The 19,241-nt window shown below is 51.7% G+C and overlaps 1 protein-coding gene across 1 annotated transcript in view; it reads left to right on the top strand.

Annotated features, from left to right (window-relative positions):
- LOC122370525 (protein gooseberry-neuro-like) overlaps positions 1-19,241 on the top strand; it is a 109,808-nt gene that overhangs the window by 8,476 nt on the left and 82,091 nt on the right. The window contains exon 2 of the mRNA XM_043346188.1: positions 17,375-17,630. Coding sequence (XP_043202123.1) covers positions 17,375-17,630 — 256 coding nt within the window. The remainder of the gene's footprint in view (positions 1-17,374; positions 17,631-19,241) is intronic.

Here is a 19,241-nt window from a genome sequence, read left to right as displayed (position 1 = left end):
CGCAGGCGGGCCCCGTGGACCACCCGGGGTAGGAGCGAGCAGTACGAGCGGGGCTGGTAGAGACGGACGGCGGCCCGGCAGCGGTAGGGCGTCTCGGCGGCCTGTGCTCGTCGGCGCCGCTGCATGGGACGATACATAATCACAACAATGACAGGGAGTGGGGCGCGCCGGCTGCACCGAGGTATTGTTGAGGAGATGTGGTGGAGCGGCTGCGATGACGGCTAATTTGGAACGGTGTGAAGGGGTGAGGTTCCCCCCGCGGCGGGTCCGCTGTAGACAGTTGTGATGACAGGTGATGTGACACTGAGCCGGACTATGTCCACACTTGAATGAGTGAGATCTCTTCAGAACTAGTCCTCTTGTAATGGAGCCCTCTCGACACTCGAGTCCTCTCAAGTCACGAGTCCTTCAGTTGAACGCTCTCTAGATCACCGTCTCGCGCTTCGGCGCGTGTTTGCCCACCCGAGTCCACTTGCGTCGTTTTTGCGAGCAGTTCATTCATCAGACTCAGCTGGGAGTACGCCTCAATGGGTTACGGAGGCGCTCAGAGGACGGCAAAAACGACGCTCCAGTAGCTCTACGTGAGTTGTCAGTGCCACCGTATGAGCGGAGGGGTGGGTCGGACGGCAAAAACGGCGCACATGACTGCGCGGCGCACAGCGGCGTGAGAGGCTGGTGAGGTGTGAGAATCACGTGGGTCCTGTCCCACTGTTCACTTCTATGATAATGGGCGCTGGTATGAGCTAACCTAAAGGCATGGTGTGAGAGAATCGATAGCAATACTGAGCCATCAGCCGCCGGCATCAGGTGTCATAGTCAACCTGTTTGTTTTACCGACGGGTGGTGAGGAGAATATAAGACGAATGTGTCGACAGTGACCGGCGGTGTACCGAAGCCCTGCGAGTTCGGGCTTCACTAGGAGGCCAGCGCCGCGACTTTGAAGATGAATAATGACGGACATTGTCGGACAATGTCCCCGCATAAATAGAAGGCAACCCAAATGCATAGTGCAGACTGCAGCACGATTCATGAAAACAAGCGAAGGAAGACGATTATCTTCTAGGCATCTCGTCACACACAACAAGTGGCGATTCACGATTTACCCTGGGCGTTATCCTAATGAATCCCGCTCGGCGTTGCCAGTCAGTTCTCTCCTTTTGTTCTGCTGGTTCACTGACACGTGCTGTGTCGCCGGCCGGGTCCGCCGGCCGCCAATTTCTGTCGCTCTGTCTCGCCGAGAATGTATTGGCGGCCCGCCCTCTCTAGCCTGAGGCGGGCCGCCGGCCGGGCAGATGTCGTTCGCTCAGAGACCATTCGCCGCCGGTGCGCTGTCTTCGCCGCCGCGGCGGCCGCCTGTTCTAATTGCAGTGCGCTAGACGCCGGCGCTGTCGCCCGCTTTTAGTGGCAAGTGAAGGCAATTTGGCCACCATGGCATGGGCGTCATTTAGCGCGGCACGGGCGCCGGTCCGCCATCTGGCCTGTTTGTTAGATGTGGAGAGGCGCTGGTCAGTGGCGCAGCCAGGGCGGCGAACGGGGGGTGCCCGGGTACAGTGAGCACGAGACGGAAATGGATTGAGGGTTAGCGGGTTGGAAGGCTCGGTGGATGGGGAACTCGTTATGCCAAAGCGCTGATGTGCTGCAATAGAATATAAGAAAGTTGTTCATTCACTCTTATTGGCCCCGATTTTGCGCTGGCATAATGACATGCAATCATCTGGTGTAGTGGTAAGAATTTAATTGTTTATTTCATGTGATAGTTTGAATGAGATAAGACGCGTTTGCTGCCATTGGAGCAGTTATTCCCTTGTCGGCTGCTCAGGTCAATGATTCATAATTGGTCAGTCTGCTACGAATGTAGAGCAACCAATAACCATTCTTGTCACAACATCCTTACATAACCTATAAACAACTAAACTTAAACATCTGAGACTCCATTCCCTCAACGAATCCCATTTCTGACATGTGTCACCGGGAGATGTCTCCATTGTAGCAGAGAATCTCCGTCTGTCTGTGGGTGACCACCTGTCCACGCTGTGAGGCCGGAGTGAGACGTAACTCTGCCGCGCGCTCTGCGGGCCGTCTGTGATTTTTATCAGACGCGCTGTCCTGTGGTGTGTGCCACTCCGTCTATGTCCGATGGTATCATTATTTCTCCTCTCTGAGATCTTTTTCTTCGTTTCGATGGCATGCCACGAAACGAATAGCCAACCGTTTGCTATTCCTCGTGCAAAAGTCGACGGGGTACCGCCGTGTTTGGACAACAAATGAAAATGGCTCAACGTGGCCTGTTGGCTGAATGCTAAGAGGGTCGTTATGGCGCTGTAAATTGCGCCAATGTCACCCTTACGACGGATGCCGGTATGAGTCTGATGGGTTGCCGGGGCGTCTCACCGTCTCCAAGATGTTGTGTGGGCGCCCGATGTGGGCGGCCAAGTAATTCTTGAACGCGCACACGACAAGTTTGTAGAAAAACTGCCCGCCTCCGTCCGTCTGTCTGTCCGTCCGTCTGTCTGTCTGCCGGTGCGTCTGTCTTTCTGTCCACCTCGCGCTGTCAGCTGTCGGCACTCCAAGAGCAAAAGGTGCGTCAGACCTGAGCAGCATTTGAAGTTGGTTAATTACGTATTCAAATAGCCTTTTGATAGTGCTGTTGAAATTGCTCATTTAATTAGCGAAATTGCTGTGCGAAAGCCGCAAGAGTTATCTGGTGCCAACTGAACAGTTCTGGTGACGAGTAATTGAAATTATGTGTCATCCTGTGTAATTGCAGGCTGTGGCGTTTCGATGGCACGGTCAGGGGCCTCTCGAGTGCGAGCTGTCACAGGCCCACTCTGCGCAGCCTCCTTCTGCTGCTAACCGGGCCGCGGCGGCCGGCGTTTCACGTCAGGGCACTATACTTACCGTTAGAGGGTGAAGCACAGCTGGCTTTGATTTGATTTATAAGATAACCCGAATTTGGGTAATTATTTTTTAAGGACGATTATGGTCCGAAACATGCTTTCTTTAAATGTATTTTACCTTCAATTTTGCGTAAATGACATAGATCAGCTTGTGTTGCTTATGGATTTAATTTTAATTCCTCAAAAGAATATCATAACAGTGAAAGAAGAGTCCTATGGGATTCGAACCCAACTCCTGACGGTGCCCCTGTTTCTAATTGAGCCATCTCCATCGACCTTTGTGCCTCGGCCGGGCATCGGCATTCAGCTGATTGAACATTGTAAATACACGAATGTGGCGCAGCTCGAGCGCCGTGCGGCAGTGGCGGCGCGGCTGAAAGCGCGTTGTCAATGCCGCCGCCGCGCCATTAGGGCGTCGCGCCGTGTTCGCCACTGCGGCCGACACGGCGCACCATTGAGAACACGCTGCGTCATTTATAACTAGCCGGGCGCCCCTGGCGCGTCGCTTTTCGAACTTCAACTGCGGCGGATTCCTCTGGCGGGAGACACTGAGATGACTCGAGTCGGTGTCACTATGATGACTCGAGTCGGAGTCACTGAGGGACGCGGAGGGACGCGGCGCCGGGGATTGATTTATGTATCGGCCGCCGGACCAGATGGCTGAGAGGAACCGTGAAATGTGCCACATTGGCGCCCGTACTGACTGGGTATTTTTAGTTCGATATTTTTCATCCGAGCCAATGCGGAGGAATTCCTGATATGCTGTGCTGATGTGGCTCATAGACTCATGTTGACTTTGATGGCGAGGTTTCTTTAGGGAGAATCATCTACCCCATTATGAACTAGTTTATGATGGTCCACGCCGTTATCTCTCAAATATGCGGTTGCTACTGGGTTAGACCACCAAGGTTTTTATTGCTAACAACCCATACTGACTGGGAAGTAAATGTCCAGTTCGGGTATTTTAGGGCTGCCCTCAACTGGAAAATGGCCCCTTTGGAGGAAGGAGTAACACTGGTCTACTCTTTAATTTTCAGTAGCTTTAGCAGAGGAGCTGATTGTAACTGTTACAAGCCCTGTCGAACTTCTAGTCTCGGGTCATTGTGAGTGTCCAAAGAGCTCAAATCTACACCATCCGTCACCTCAAACAGGCCCTAAAAGCCCTGTCGCTAAACCGACCACCTCTTGGACTTGTAGATGGCGCCCGATTTGCAAGTCTCACGCGCTGCCCGTGTTATCTGTGACGGGCGTTAAGTAGTTACACACCGGCCACCGGCACCCCGATCTCTCCCTGGTTAAGGCATGAGCTTCCAGGTGCCTGGTGCGCACCCGATGTCGGGGCCACTACCATTGATTGATAGACGAGAAGGCATCCCATCGGCGCCCCGTATCGCCACGAGTCTGCATACGGTACGGGCCGACAACTGACGGACCGACGGACCGACACACGGACGGATTCGATGACCGAGAGATCCTCTGACCGATTGACGAGCCGACGAGACGTAAAACGAGCCGACAACACCGCGACATGAGTCGAGACGACACCACGCGAACGGATACATACCGCGCGAGAATCGCGAGGTTTCCAGTCATCGTGAGAAAGTGCATTTCAGCCGAAAACACAGCCGGATCGCCGGCCGATGGCGAGTCGGTCATCGAGTCGGACTCAGAGTCAACTCAGGACGAATTTGTTCACCACTTGATGCCGATCACAGCTGCCAATCACTGGACTCGTCGCCGCGTGGAGACAGTGTTCAGTCGACAGCATCCTTGACGGGACTCTTGTCGCCCGTCCTTCCTCCTCGTATCGCACCCGTCCGCTACACGAGCTAGCTCTCTCACTGTAGCTCCTTCGAGGTAGCTCGGTAGCTCGCTCCGTGGCTCGCTTCGCCTCCGTCCTGCATTCCTGCAGAAGGGTGACGCCCCCGCCTCGCGGCCCGCCCGCATGCTCGCGTATTTATCCCATGCTCGTCACGAGTTCTCCATTCGGGATGGCCGGCGGGCAGACCGGTCGGCAGCACGTGCCGGCCGCTAATGAATTGTCGCCGAGTGGCGCCGCCGCCCAGAGGAAGCCGAGATGGAAACGGCACGTGATGGCACGACGAGCGATCCGCAGCGCCAGTGGCAGATGGACAGGCGTGACGGTGCTGATTGAGGAGCGTCGTTCTGATGTAAGGAGTTTTGGTTAAGTTGAGCGAGCACCGTTGGAATCTACCTTCCTACTCGCAGTGGGACGCGCATTCTTAGATAGATGGACACCGTTGTGTGTGTTTTTGCGCATCCCATTTCTAATTACGCACCCGGACCTGCGATGGATTCGGTCACCCAGCACACTCCACAGTGTCGCGTCATCATGTCATCACGTCATTCATCTTCCACTAATGTCGCGCGTCGCGTACTCGCCGACGAACGCAGACTACCTGAGTCTCGCCGAGACGACGCGATGAGTTGCAGGATCAGAGACCCAGCACACTCCAAATCGGGCGCCAGCAGCCTCCGGTGCTGGCGGTTAGATCGACAAGTGGAGCATATGCGCGCAGTGAAAGGAAGCCCCTGTGCGGAGCGGCTACCGCGAGCGGGACGTTCATTGCGGGTTGGTGCGGCGGTGGCTTTGAGAAGAGCTTCAGTGAGACTGATCCGTGCGGTCGTTAGATGCCGCTGGCAGCAAGCGATGACGAGCGCTTGTTAACTGGCGTCCGAGCAAACGGATCGTGACGTAAGGTGTGTGGTCGCCTCTGGAGGACGGATAAGAAAACATGACGGGTCGTTTAACGTCGATCATCTATTGACCTAGCACTTGAGGACGTTGTATGTTTTATCTTGATGCATCGAAAGAACTCGTTTCCAGAGATTTACGAATAATATTCGCGATGCGAATTATTTAGGTTATTGATGCATTGGGCGGAAGGCAGCTGAATTTTCAAGTCTTCAAAAAAAAAAAGATAGTCGAAGACATCCCAGCATCTTTTTCCTCGTTTGACCAATACGTCTCTCAAAGTTCCACCCCAGCCAATCGCTCACCGAACGTTACATGGCCCCGCCCCACATTACTCTGTGCTGGTATTCCCCTGCAGATACTAACTGATGGTCCGCTCGCTAGTCCATAACTCAGTCGGCAACCATCTCCCTCACTGGGCCACCCCAGCACAGCTCTTGGACTGTCCCAGGATAGTTGAAATGTCCAGCGATCGGCTGCGCGAGCAGTTTCTGACCGGTCGGGAGGCATACCGATCGCACGATGACGGTGCAATACTTGGCACGGTTTGTTGGCCGAGCTCCAATGAAGGAGTTAGAGTTAGATGCAGCTCAATCATTCCAGCGATAGGGATTGACATGCTGGAAGTATCATACTGTCCCACATCTCGTGGGAGGGAGCTAAAAGTAATGGCACGTGATGTGTGCCACAACGTAACACGGTGCATGCCTATTGCCTTATCACCAATTTCTCTCTCTCTCTCTCTCTCTCTCTCTCTCTCTCTCTCTCTCTCTCTCTCTCTCTCTCTCTCTCTCTCTCTCTCTCTCTCTCTCTCTCTCTCTCTCTCTCCTCGACTTCTTTCACATCTTCTCACATCTCAACTCGAGCGCCCGAAGGACATCACGTCGCTCCAATTTCACCTTCGTCCGGCTCTTCTCACGAGCTCCCTTACGATCCACCTTCCATCAATCCTCTTTCCTGTCCCTCTTTCAATCCTCTTTCCTGTCCGTCGCTGTCAGAGAATGACCAGAAGCTGGCGCCAATGGTTTACGCGCCATAAATCAATGGGCGGGAGACGCCCGACGCCGCCATCCGGAGGCAGAAGTGGCGCATTGGAGGCCGCTCTGGCGCGGCCTGGCGCCGGTCTGAGCTCCAGACGTGTTGGAGGCTGGTGCTTCTTTTTATTTCTACGTCGATATGTTTCATGAGATCGAGATTAGTTTGCTCAATGAAGGAGAAACTTTCAAATTGCATATGCTGCCATTGCTGGCTATCTCTGATTATTTTTCATCGTAAACACTTATTGTTTACCTTACTTAATCTCCCTTTCCCAACGCTGCAAAGCTGAGCTCGTGGCATCATTACTGTCCGAGTTATAATTGCTTCTCGAAACTATCCACCCTCCCATTTGTCTAGGCGCTGTCCCATTCACTGACGGTAGCAGGGGCAGATGCGGCGCTGCGGCGCTCCACTTTTGCCGCCTCTAATAACGGCAGCAGTCAGCTGAGCGGTCAGCTGACTGCGGCCGGCCACTGTTCACCCGTCTCTACCGGCAGAGACTTCAGCCACAGTGGCACGTGCTGATTTCGGTTGGAAGGCACTCGGGTTAGCGGTCACCCGCAGTGCACTAAGTGAAGATGGTCGGCCGCAAAAGATCATGTCGTGGGTTTTAAATTAGTGTCGTCACGGCAAGAGAAGAGCGGTTTATCTAACTACAGGGGTCACCGACGGAGATTATGTGCTAATGTTGTTTATTAGCTTGCATATTCATTTGCAGATGAGGGTCAAAGGTCGCGGAAGAGGTAAAGCAATTTTTGCTCACTTATGGACCTGTGTCACGGGCTCCACCGGCCACGTGGTGGCTGTGCGGCGATTCTCATTGACACTCGCTCCTGTGGTAATGAGTTGGCACTGGGCCTAATCCCCGGGTTATCTGATTATTGTGACGTAGAAGGTAGCTCCGTGATGGGCAGGTAAGCCCTTGACTATACATGTGCTGAATCGGCAGGTTTTGCATGCCCAAAATGGCTGTAGCCCAGGTGGTAAGGATGTTCAGAAATAAGCGTGAGACGGAGTTGACCTTTTGGCCCGTAGAGACATAAATGTCAAGGTCTTGTCTGATTATTTGTTTGAGTCTTTCCAGTTTGTTCTGAAGAAAACTAGCGAGGAAACATGAAACAAGTTATGTTTGTCTTAATTCTGAGTCCTTATGGCGTCTGAGGGGAAATGCTGAACAGAGGGAAGCATAAAACACCAACTTTATTATCAGGTTACCAATCTTTGATTATTGACCCAATTTATCTACTATCCCCTTCAGGACCTCTCCAGTTTACTATTCCAGGTTAACCCACGAGAGGCCCCACCACTGAAACCAATCTCAGTCCTATGACCTCTCCCCTCCTGCCCGGGAATCTCCAGCAGTGTGACCTGTCCAGACCACCCCTCCGCCTGTGACCAGCCGAACAGCGCGACCGCTCACGACCCGACCAAGGTGCCGGCGCTATCGGCCACATATCTAACAGAGCCGATTGTTGGCGGAGCTCTGCTCGTCTGTTCACAGCCCAACGAGGCTCCTCGCCGGGATGTGTCAGCTGATTGTCCTCACATGACGTCACTGGGACGCACCAGGTGCTCAGTGTGTTTTGTTGCGGCTGTTTGTGGCGGTGCTTTGAGCTTTGCTGGTTTTATTATATTAGTTTTTAAAATAGCTTCGCTAGTTTTGGTTTAAGGTTTTATTGACTTTATCTACGGTATTTATTGCGGAGTGTGCATTAAATGAAGTTCATCAATTATGCATTGAGTACGTATGAAAAGGAGACATTTTGTTGTTGATTGTGTCATCTTTTAGTTCAGCTTTCTAAATTATCGGTTGCAACAATAATGATGATATTTTCCTGCAGTTATGTTTGGCCGCGTGTCCGTTTAAATGACACCCGAGTGCCTGCGGGCTGTCAAATGTAACCTGCAGTCGCGCTAACTTGCAGAGCGTGACCCCGAAGATGGAGTGCACGAGCCTTCGGTCGGCTACTTAAAGGTAGTGTGCCACCTTTGAAAGATTTCCAATTTTATTTTTCCTAGGATAAGAAGCTTCTGTTTTTACCTAATATCGCAAAAAAAAATCAAAAATGGGCCTGGAATAGTGCCTTTTTCGCCTAAAAGTTTTTCGGTTTTTAGATATGTATAACAACTGTAGTGGGCTCACCTGCAAACAGGCGTCGGGCAACAATCGCGAATGCGGCGCACTTGTGACAATAAGCAAAGGTCATTATAGTGTTACTACCATACGACGTACGGGAATGAGTTATCAGCTGTCTAATCGTAGACAACACAATGTCGAGCCTTAAACTGTAAGCCCGTATTGTATTGTTTCTTTTATTTGGCTGTCGAACATTATTTATGGTTTGAAATATGATTTTATGTAAAATAATTGATATGAAAAAGCCGTCTTATAAGTTATGACCCCATTTCACCACACGCAAGTGGCAGAAATGACAATGATCAGCTGACGCATTTTTCTTGGCCGAAGTCAGAGCGCGCGGCCCGACGCACCACGCGTATTTGGAAATTCCGACCTCGACGAGCATCAGAAGCCACCTAACAGGCGTGTTCGAAACCGCAGGAGATGATGATGAACGGGTTTATCGAAACTTGATTGGATGAGCATATCGGTAATAGCGATTTCAGTGTGTGCATTTATTGTTCATAGTGGTGTGAAATGTGGTTGGGGTACGACCGACAACCCGTCGGGGCGAATTTCGCACTGGGGTACTCAAAATTTGAAGAATTTAAGACGTTTCCATGAGTTTTGAAGGTATGGATAAGTTCTAAAAATCCGGTTCTCCTTATCTGGGCCATTAACTCCATACGGTCCAAGAAAGCTGGCACACTACCTTTAAAATAATGCATATATAATGATAAAGGTAGCTTCGCAATTATGTCTCGTGCTGGGACATAAATAATCATTTTCTGTCCAATTACAGCACTTTATACCATGCCTTGCCCCGGTCTTCTTCTGCTAACAGTTCCAAACCACCGCCCACCTGGCGCACCGTTACACCAGAACTACCGATGAATCCTACTTGCGCAGTGATCTCATACTCCGACGGTCCCCGGCGCGGCTCTGTAACCCGCTCTCGCGCGCCGGTTTGACCTCTCGTGCGGCACATCCCGACTCGGGGCTCTAATGGACCATGCGCGACCCGGCGGCTGACGCCCATGTCTGTGTGTGCTGAGGGGTGTTCGCTCGAGGTCGGTGCTTTGTCAACAGTAGAACCGGTCTCAGTGTCTCCGATGGGCTTAAATACTCGGGCCTGCTGAGGTGTCGATCGGGTACCATGAGAAATTCGAGTTGTCACCGGGAAGATGAAACTTCGATGATGACGTGAGAAGACTAGGGAGAGTTACAGATGCACCCAGGTGGCCGACAGGGGTCAAAACATGGGTGCAGCTTGATTTGCGAGGTCTCCGGGGTGCAGGAGCGCGATATAATAACAGTTTGCTGAGTAATGTGGCGGCATGTCTTATCAGCGACCTCAGCGCCGAGAGCGCTGCACTCTACTGATTATAGGCTGCATTAGTTGTGACAAATTTACAACACTGGTAGTGCAGCGCGACTAAATGCTCACAAAGGACTCGGCAACGCTCGACGAGCGATAAAACCGATGCCGAATTATGTCGCCCGTCAATGCATCCGTCTGTCCGGGCTGGCGGCTGCCTTTGCCAAGACTCGTTTTCTAGGACATTATCGCTGAGAAGTAGTACGACACCTAATGTTAACCCCTGGTCAACACCCTCGTTATCAGAATTCCTCGTAGCTGTGTTGCTCGATTGCAAGCTGATGGCCCGACCGAGCCGACGCCCTTCTGCTTGGTCCGATAATGTCACGGAGGCTCGCAGCAGCACGCTAGAACACTATCGCTTTTGTTGAGCGTTCTCATTGCATCAGTGAACGACATTTTGACCACATAACTTTCTCAGACAGTCCGTCGACGGCGACGCCAATAGGTAAGCTCGATGAGAATAAGCGGTGGATTAATCTGAACAGACACACGCTGATTAGTTACCATGGCTCCTCCGTCAATTATGAAACCCGCCCACCGCATCTGTTCTCGGCTGGTTCAGTCGGAGTCACGCTCCGCGCGCCGGCAGCGGTAAGCACCCGCGCTCGGACGGCCTCTTTTGTGGTGGCCGCTAATCTGGCAGCTCATTTGGCAGCATCTGCCGGCGCCGGTAATCGCTCGAACCGCCCCCGAGAGTATCACAAGGCGGCGTCACTGGTCCCGTCTTATTACACGGCATTGTGTTGCCGACACCAAACGGTCGGTGTGACTTTGACGGAGAACGTGCGATCTTTATCAGCGCATCTTCCTTTTCTGAGACCCGCCGCCAGACACATGGCGGAGGGAGCTTTAGAGAGGATACGCCCCCGAGTCTCCGGTTAAATTAGGCCAATTGGTTGCGAGATAAATCTCACGGACGTTAACTGATAGTGTAGTCAGCTGATAGTGCGGTCAGCTGACGAGCGCCGCAGAGATGACGTGAGATAGCTTCAATAGAAAATTGATCTAATGCTTATGATCCAGGGTGACAAATTATCCAGAGTGCCTAATTGAAATAGAAAACGGTGGCCCCTTAGATTTCAATTCAATTAGCTCACTAGAAATATAATATGTCGGTAACTCTGTGGGTTATTTGACCTCCTGTGGGTAGGCGTGGACCTCCCGTGGACGGATGTGGACCTCCTGTGGACGGATGTAGATACCGTGTGTGGACGCGCCACTGTCGTTGGACGGTGGCCGGTGCGGCGCTGGTTCATTACTGCACGTTTCCGGCGGCGGGTCATTAGAGGGGCTGCAACACCGGCGGCCGCCGCTGACCGGAAGTGAGCGTCACAGGGCCATTGTTGGCGTCCAAGGCGGCGGCGGCGGCGTGGTGTGTCGCCCGGTGGATGGATGGACGGTGCACCTGCCGCCGGGGGACGGACGAGCGGACGGCGAGCGCGGCGGCAGGGACACCAGGGGTGACACAGGGTCCCATAGAGGGGTGGGTTGTGTAATGGAATGTCTGAGTACAGCTAAGCAGAATGTTTTATTTGCTTATTTTCATTTTATGCAGGTTAATGTCATATTTTTGTCCAATACAAACATGCTTTTAACTGCTTGGGATGGGTTTGGTGGCGATTTCCAACGCTCTACTTGTGACCATTTTCGTCTTTTCATTCTTCAGCATCTGTTGGCAAATTTTCCGCATATCTTGGATATGTTTTCCCACGGATCGGCCGGACGGAGTCGGTCATGGTCAGGAATGCACACGGGTCTTCGATTAGGACTCTTCCGTCCCGGAGGACGAGAAATTAGCTCGAAGTTCGGCGCCGATTCTACAGTGCTTCTCAATCTTCGATGCTCCTCAACACGTCGAATATGGACCCTCGGAAAACGTTGGCAATAATGGAGAAGAGGATGTGGGAGGAAGCGATAAAAAGATAATGGTAGTCGGATATGTTGAGAAAACAGGCGAATAATGGAGGCTGATACAAGCTGAAGGGCCCTCCATATTTCCACAGCCCCGGGTGTGAACGGGACATGTTTTTTGCTGCCAGGATTCTTTGTCGATGGTTTGGGAATCGCGTTGGAATTGAATGAGGATCGCTTGATTCGTGGTTCCCAGACTCAGCTGTGTGAATGACCGCTGTGTCGTGTACAGTTAGTCGCGCATATAAGTGGCTAGTGTGAGCTCCAAACCGGGAGTCATGGCCTTTCGTTGAGCCCTTTCGCCTGCCTCTCAACCCGCTCGAGGCCTTTATGATAATCTTTATATCATTTCCCAGATCGTGTTTGATAAATCCTCTCCGTTATCCGTGAATTTTGTTGGTTGAACAAACCCGGTGAAAAGATCCATCATTCCAGCGTATTCCCTATGGTGTGTGGGCTCGGGCGATATGTTCAAATAAGCATGACGTAGCACCCGACCTCCTCAAACAATGACATACCTGTGTTGCATAAACCGCTGAATTTTTCCCAGGCGGGCTTTACCGATCTCTGTGTTCGAAACAAACACGAATCCATCATCCCCTGTTCGCCGTATCGGGGAGCATATGTACGCGCTGACGCTCGGTCGACTGCGTGCATGTCTGGATGTCTGGGTCGCCCCAAACCGGCGTGACCATCATCTCACTGCGGACTGATAGTCGAGGAAGATGGATCGGTCGATTCCACGCAGAGCTGGTCAGAAGGTTAGGGTGCTTCGGACATGACACCGAATGTGTCTTCGTGGGATAGAGGTGGTGCGCTGCCATGGATTATGGTATATGTTATTGGTGACGCTAAGAAATGATGGTGCATTCTCAGATTGACACATACGGATGTTTGAGGTGACACATATTGATAGCACGTTTAGGTTAGGTAACGCATGACAACATGTGACAGACATGAAGCATGAAATCGGAGTTGTGGGCTATCACTGTTTGCCGGAGCTGTTCAAACTGGGTTGCGACACATAATAGTATATAGAGCGTTCAGTTTCTCATCTCGGTGAGCTGAGAAGCTTACCACCTCGGGGTGAGCAGCTCAGTATATAGATTTAGTTTGCGTATTCCTTTACATGTATAGCGCAGCAGGTGTGGTACCTTTTCCGCGCCGCTGTCAGCAATATGACCTCGGTTGCCAGTCAAAGAGCTTAGTGGCCGCTACTGCGCATCTGGCAACCCATCTGCTCCCAGCGAACTGTTCAGCGATTTATGTTGATGCAGTTGACGGCCGACCGAGCTCGTTAGGGAACGGTTGCCTTGGTAACCAGTCGCCAAGGATACTCCTCTGAGAAGATGCGTCTCAACAGGGCGTGACGGCGTTAAATGGTTGATGTCGTTTCTGATTGGTTATCTCGCTTATGTTTGACATTTGATTACATTTGCAAAATCGGAATAGCAGCATGTGACGTGTGCGCTCCGGTGGTCTTCTCTGGAGCTGAGGGTATGACTATCCATTTAAGTGATTTTATTACCATTCGTGATAAATATCTATAACGATAAATTAGCCAGGCGCCGACCAATTCTCTGCGGCATCTGCTGACCGGCTTTCCGGTTTCCCAGCACCCAGAGGTCGTTAATCATCGCCAAACTAAGCAGCCAACAGGCCGCATAAAACACTTGTCTCGTGGCCTCGTAAATGCTCCCGGTGATTGCCACACGGGCTGCTTACGGCCGCTCTAGAAGGCCGCAAAGTGCGCCAGCTGCCCCCATTACCGCGGCAAAATTGGCGCGCCGTTTTGGCTCCCCGTGGCTCGGCAGACTCGGGAATACCCGCCTCGTGCCGCTAAATTTTCTGCATTTAGGTGACGACATCTCGCCGTGTTGCCATCATGTCACAGCACTCCAGTAATGTCCACCCTATTGCGTGGACCATTTTTAAAAGTTCCTGATTGGCAGGCGTGGTCTTCTGCGGCCGACAGATGGCGCTGTCTGCTTTATGGCTGACGGGGACCGCGTTAAACCGTCCAGACATCTGCGGAGACGGCGCGTCAGGCCCCCGGTGCGAGATGATGGGCGAAAGTGCGCAATTTTCCGCCCATAAAGCCAGCTATTGAGACAACAGAGGCACGGTGACGATGGCATAACGTGTAAAGGCACTTCTAAAAATAGCGCGAGGCACAACAAGAGGATAAACTTGCGGTAGTGTTACCGTATTTAGAGAGTCTCCTCCCAGTAGACGATACCAACAACTTATGTGTCCAAGAATGATGAAAACCATGCTTAATGTGGTTTATAATAACCATTGCTGTCGAGCTGGCTCATAGCTACTGCCTCTGATGATGGCCGTTTACATTCATCCGGCCACTCGGTACTTCAACTGACGATATTAGTGTCGCAATGTATTGTAGCGAATCATAACACGTTATACTGATAAACAATGTGGAACGGCGGCGCCCGGCGCATTCCAATCACATTGGTGAAACACGATGTGTCGAACATTGCTGCATCGGTGTTTGCAAACCAACAAACAAACGGGTCTGCAATGAATTCCATGGCATTGACTCACTGAGCGCTATCTAGCTCAGCGATGCTCATTCTAACGTTTATTTTGAAACCTTGTTATAAGGGATATTCTTAGACAGTAGCACTGAGAAAGTGGGGCGAATTATTGTGTAGTCTTATCTGGCACCTCTCCCTGCACCCCCGTGTCTGCACACCTGACTCCGCCCGTGCCGCCCACATCCGGCGGTGGTCTGCCCGGCGCGTGGCTCCCCACTTCAGACACCGCCAACCCTTCAGAGCGGCCCGCGTGCGCCGGAGACTGGCCTGATTTCCCTGGGGCGTCACGCGCTGCTGACCGCGGCCTCCCATCGTCCGGAGGTCCTCAGAAGTTCGGCGGGACGCCTGCGACACACACACACACATACACAGCGGCAGACGGCGCCGCGGCCACCGCTGCAGTAATCGTTTGTTATGCTGTTGACAGACGGGGTGCGTGAGACAGTGCCAGAGGCGCCTCCAGGTGGAGGATGTTGGGAGGCGGACGGGTGAATGGGATGGGTGTTTTTGTCAAGTAGTTTGAAGTATGGCCGAAACCGATTCTTTTCAGAAGTTTGAGAAACCTTGTAGGAAGTAACATCTACAGAAATAATTGCTCCAAAACAAGGTTCACAGTTTGCGTGCGCGTCCCCTCCGATCTCCTCTCTGACCTCGCCTCTGGCCTGGCGCTGCCGCTGCTCCCCTTTCACCGGCGGGCTATTTTCCGGTACGCTTCCGCCGCTCAAGTGGCTGTTTGCCGACTGCTGGGCGCGTGTCAGAGGCGCCCGCGGCGGCGGTCCACCTGCCCGTCCGCCCGCCCCCGCACCTGCCCCCCCCCCCTCCCCCGGTGGCCCCCTGGAGTCAGTTCCTGTCATCTTCACCTGCCGTTTCAACGGCTCTGCTGAACACATGGCGCCGGCCGTCTGTCGTGGAGACTTGGCGTACTATGTAGCTCAAATTGAGGCCGGTAAAGGGACTCCAAAGACGCGTGATGCTTTGAAAAATATCAATTTTGGTTGCAAAGTAGTTTGTTCCTAAGTGTGTAAATGCTGGATAGTGGCTAAGATCAAAGCTAGGTGAGACAAATTTATTTTATCCATGGAATTACCCGAAGGCGGATCAAGTGCGGTTTATAATATCTGACCGTGATTTTATGTCGTAATAAATGGTGTAGCGATACTTTGCTACCGACCCTGCTCAATATCAAAAACCATTTCAGCATGACTCTGCTCGATTTACTACTAATCATAATTACAATGCGCACATCTGTGATAATAACCTTTGATTAACAGCAACATTAAAAACTAGAGCATAATCCAGTTTTAATGCCGATGTTAATCCATGTAACTCGGCACTTAAATACACCCACAGCCTCATACACTTCCATTACATTTATTGTTCTCGTGTAAACCATTATGGGTTGTTTCTCGAACACCCGCTGACTGTTGTAGATTAACGCAGTTTCACAGCGGTGCGTGCGCGTCTTGGCGCACGGCGCGTGCGTTGTCGCGTGTTCTGTCCGTGACGTAACGCGCCTCTCGTCCGCCATCTGGTGCCGAGTTAGTGGAAGCGGCGGCTGCGGCCGCTTCTTTCCGAGACGCGTCAGTTCGAGGCGACATTTATTTTCTGGCGTCGGCTCTGTCGCACGTTGGTGTGATCTTCTGGATCGAAAGTGCCCGTTGGATACTCAGCGCGAGACTTATGCGCTGGAATGCGTTAGTTTCTGGCTGACGACTGTGTCCATTTCAATGGATGAATGAATGAATGAATGGACGATTCACTTGGAGACTGCAGTTTCGAACAGAAAGCTAACCCCAGACTCGCCGGGAACTGCAGTCTCGCACAAGACGCTAACACCAAGACAGCTGGTGACTGCATTGCGGGATAAGACAGTAGCACACAGACACCTAAGGCGGCCGGTGACTGCATTGCGGGGTAGAAAAGTAACATGTGGAAGACGTTTGGGGACTTCATTGCGGCACAGGACGACATCGTACTCTGAGACATGAATGCGAGCGTAGCACCTAGCGCTTGTTTTGAACTGCTATCGTTTACTTGCTACAGCTCAACCCTTGTAAATAAGCAAACTTATATGAATGTTTCCATTCATTCCATTAATTTCACAACAGCTGTGGCAAGTAACAGAACAATGCAGCGCCGGCGTCAGAACGATTTACTATACCACATCGCACCCCAAGACCGCACCTGTGTCTTTTCGAGACGGCTAAGCTTTCTCATTTGTTCTCTATCGCAGCCGCTATTTAGCCGACTGCAATGTATGTGTCCAAATGATAGGGAGGCCTCTGTTCGGTGACAGAAGGGCGCTTATTTTAATACGCTCATGAGGCGGAGCAACGCGGATCAAAGGGAGCCGGCCTGGTGTTAATGAGACTCAGTGCCGCTGCTTCGGCGGAGCTCGTCTGACTTTATTTGAACATGATACCTCGTTCGTTACTGGCCGCCCGGGCAATGTTCTGGGTGGTGCCAAACGGGATATTTGCATGGTTGTGCCTGCTTTGAGCTGCTTTCAGCCGTGAGTGGATGCTGTCATCTAATTCATTTCGGAATTTTGATTCAGTCGATATAATAAAAATGCAATTTATGAACCTTTTTGATAAAAATAAACTGACTGTGGACTCTATGGCTTGTGATCTTCTTTATTTTAAGTGATTGCGTTAAATGAATTAAATATAATTTGGATAGCAGTTTTCCTCCCCACTTCTACATCTGATTATTCTGTCATTTACAATTCCCTCTGTTTTTCTCTGTGTGTTTCAGTCTAAGCTGGCAACCCTGGCCCCCACCGTGCAGTCCGAGAACTCTCCGGGCGCCACGCTGTCGTCCAATCAGGAGGACTTTTACAGCGACTACGACCAATCACCGGCGCCGACACAAAACCCCATGATCGTCATGGATATGAACGCCTCTCAGCAGCAACAACAGCATCATCAGCAGCAACAGCATGAGCAGCAGCAGCAGCAGCAGCAGCAGCAGCAGTTTATGCAGATGAGCGAGGAGTCCTCCAAGCGTAAACGTGAGTGTTATCGCACTGGTTCCTCTGGCTTTGGATTCTCTTTTGCTATTTTTCTACCATCTTTCACTCCGCATTCTATCAAAGTGCTTCGTTTTGTGACTTTTTTGTGTCTTATAGACTACACTGAATTAATCAGACTCCTGTTGTCCATTTAGGGACTTGATAATCAGCCCAGTGACAACGGTGCCCGGTGCATTACCATTTTATGGGCTGGTCTCCAGATTTTGTCCATTTCCCACAACAGCTCCACACTATCAGATACGAAGCGCGGGCCATGCATTTAAAGTGTATATTAGTGGTAGCGGGATGGACTCTGTGGCTTCTCCGGGGAGGAATTATATTAGGAGAAGCTATTTTAGATTTGGCGGATCCTTTTCTGTTCCCTCTCTAATCTCTCTCCCTCCCTCTCTCTCTCTCTCTCTCTCTCTCTCTCTCTCTCTCTCTCTCTCTCTCTCTCTCTCTCTCTCACACTCTCTCTCTCCCTCTCTCTCCCTTTCTCTGCCTCTCTCCGCTCCTGCCCGTCACCCTCGCTCGCCTTCCCGCCCCTCCTGTCCCCCTCCCGCGGACCTCCCTCCCACCCGCCACCACCGCCCCTGTTTCCCGCTCATATCCACAATTTGGCGCGCCATTAGTTGGAACTGGCCGCCCGGTTCAGCGCAGCGCAGGCCCCAGGGGCGTGGCAGTTTCCGTGGAGGGGTGGGGCCGGGAGGGGGACGAACAGTCATGGGATGGGTGTCGGTCAGGAGAGGGGAGGGTATAGGGGAAAGCTGGAGTTGGCTCGACAAAACAGACAGGGGAGGAGGGTACCGCTTTTCACTTACATAATTTTTAGCTGTTTAGGGAGAAAACGATTGTAGTAAAGCAGTAGAGCTTAGGTGAGTCGACATTGCATACAGCCGAGTCTATGCAATTTATTCAGTGTTCACTTGGTCCATATCTTATAGTGGAGCTCCTTTGGGGGAGGATATCCCGGTTTTAGTAGGAGCACCTTTGCTGCGGGACACCTCCTGTATGCAGCTTTGCGCACCTCTCAGCCACTCAACTGACCCACCTCAACCGAATCACGACTGAATGTCCGCCGCCGCCGTAAATCCTCACATCGGGAGCGGTTTGACACGAGGCGCACGCTGCCACGATAAAATGCAGGCATCGTCGTGCTTCTGGAATCTCGTGCTACTCAGGGAGACGACTTTACTGTGTTGAAAGACAGCGAACACGTTTTAGGACATTGTTGCATTCGCTACTGTCTATTGCAAGGGTTCAAAAACTATATCACTATATATCACTATGCTATATATCACTATATGCTAGATATCACTATATCACTATATGAATGCTAGATATCACTTTCTAGCATTCTCGACAGTACCTACACTTGAATTCATATAACATGTAAACAATTCATATTTAATCGCCTTGTCTCCGTGCCTTGTTCCGTTTATAAGACCGTTTAATTTTTATTAGACCGCGGGAGCTCCCTCTCTAAGGTCAGTGACCTCGATCGCTGGCCTCAGCTGACCTTGAGGGAGGCGGTCCTCGTATGTCAGAGATCTGCCCCCGGCCGCGCCCCGCTGCTTCCCTTAGCGACTCAATCACCGCCAAACCAGACGC

Source organism: Amphibalanus amphitrite, unplaced genomic scaffold (assembly GCF_019059575.1).
Source record: "Amphibalanus amphitrite isolate SeventyFive unplaced genomic scaffold, NRLGWU_Aamphi_draft 001141F_arrow, whole genome shotgun sequence".
NCBI classification, from domain to species: domain Eukaryota; kingdom Metazoa; phylum Arthropoda; class Thecostraca; order Balanomorpha; family Balanidae; genus Amphibalanus; species Amphibalanus amphitrite.
Note: the sequence above shows the minus strand (reverse complement) of the source record. Positions and strands in the feature narration are given on the sequence as shown.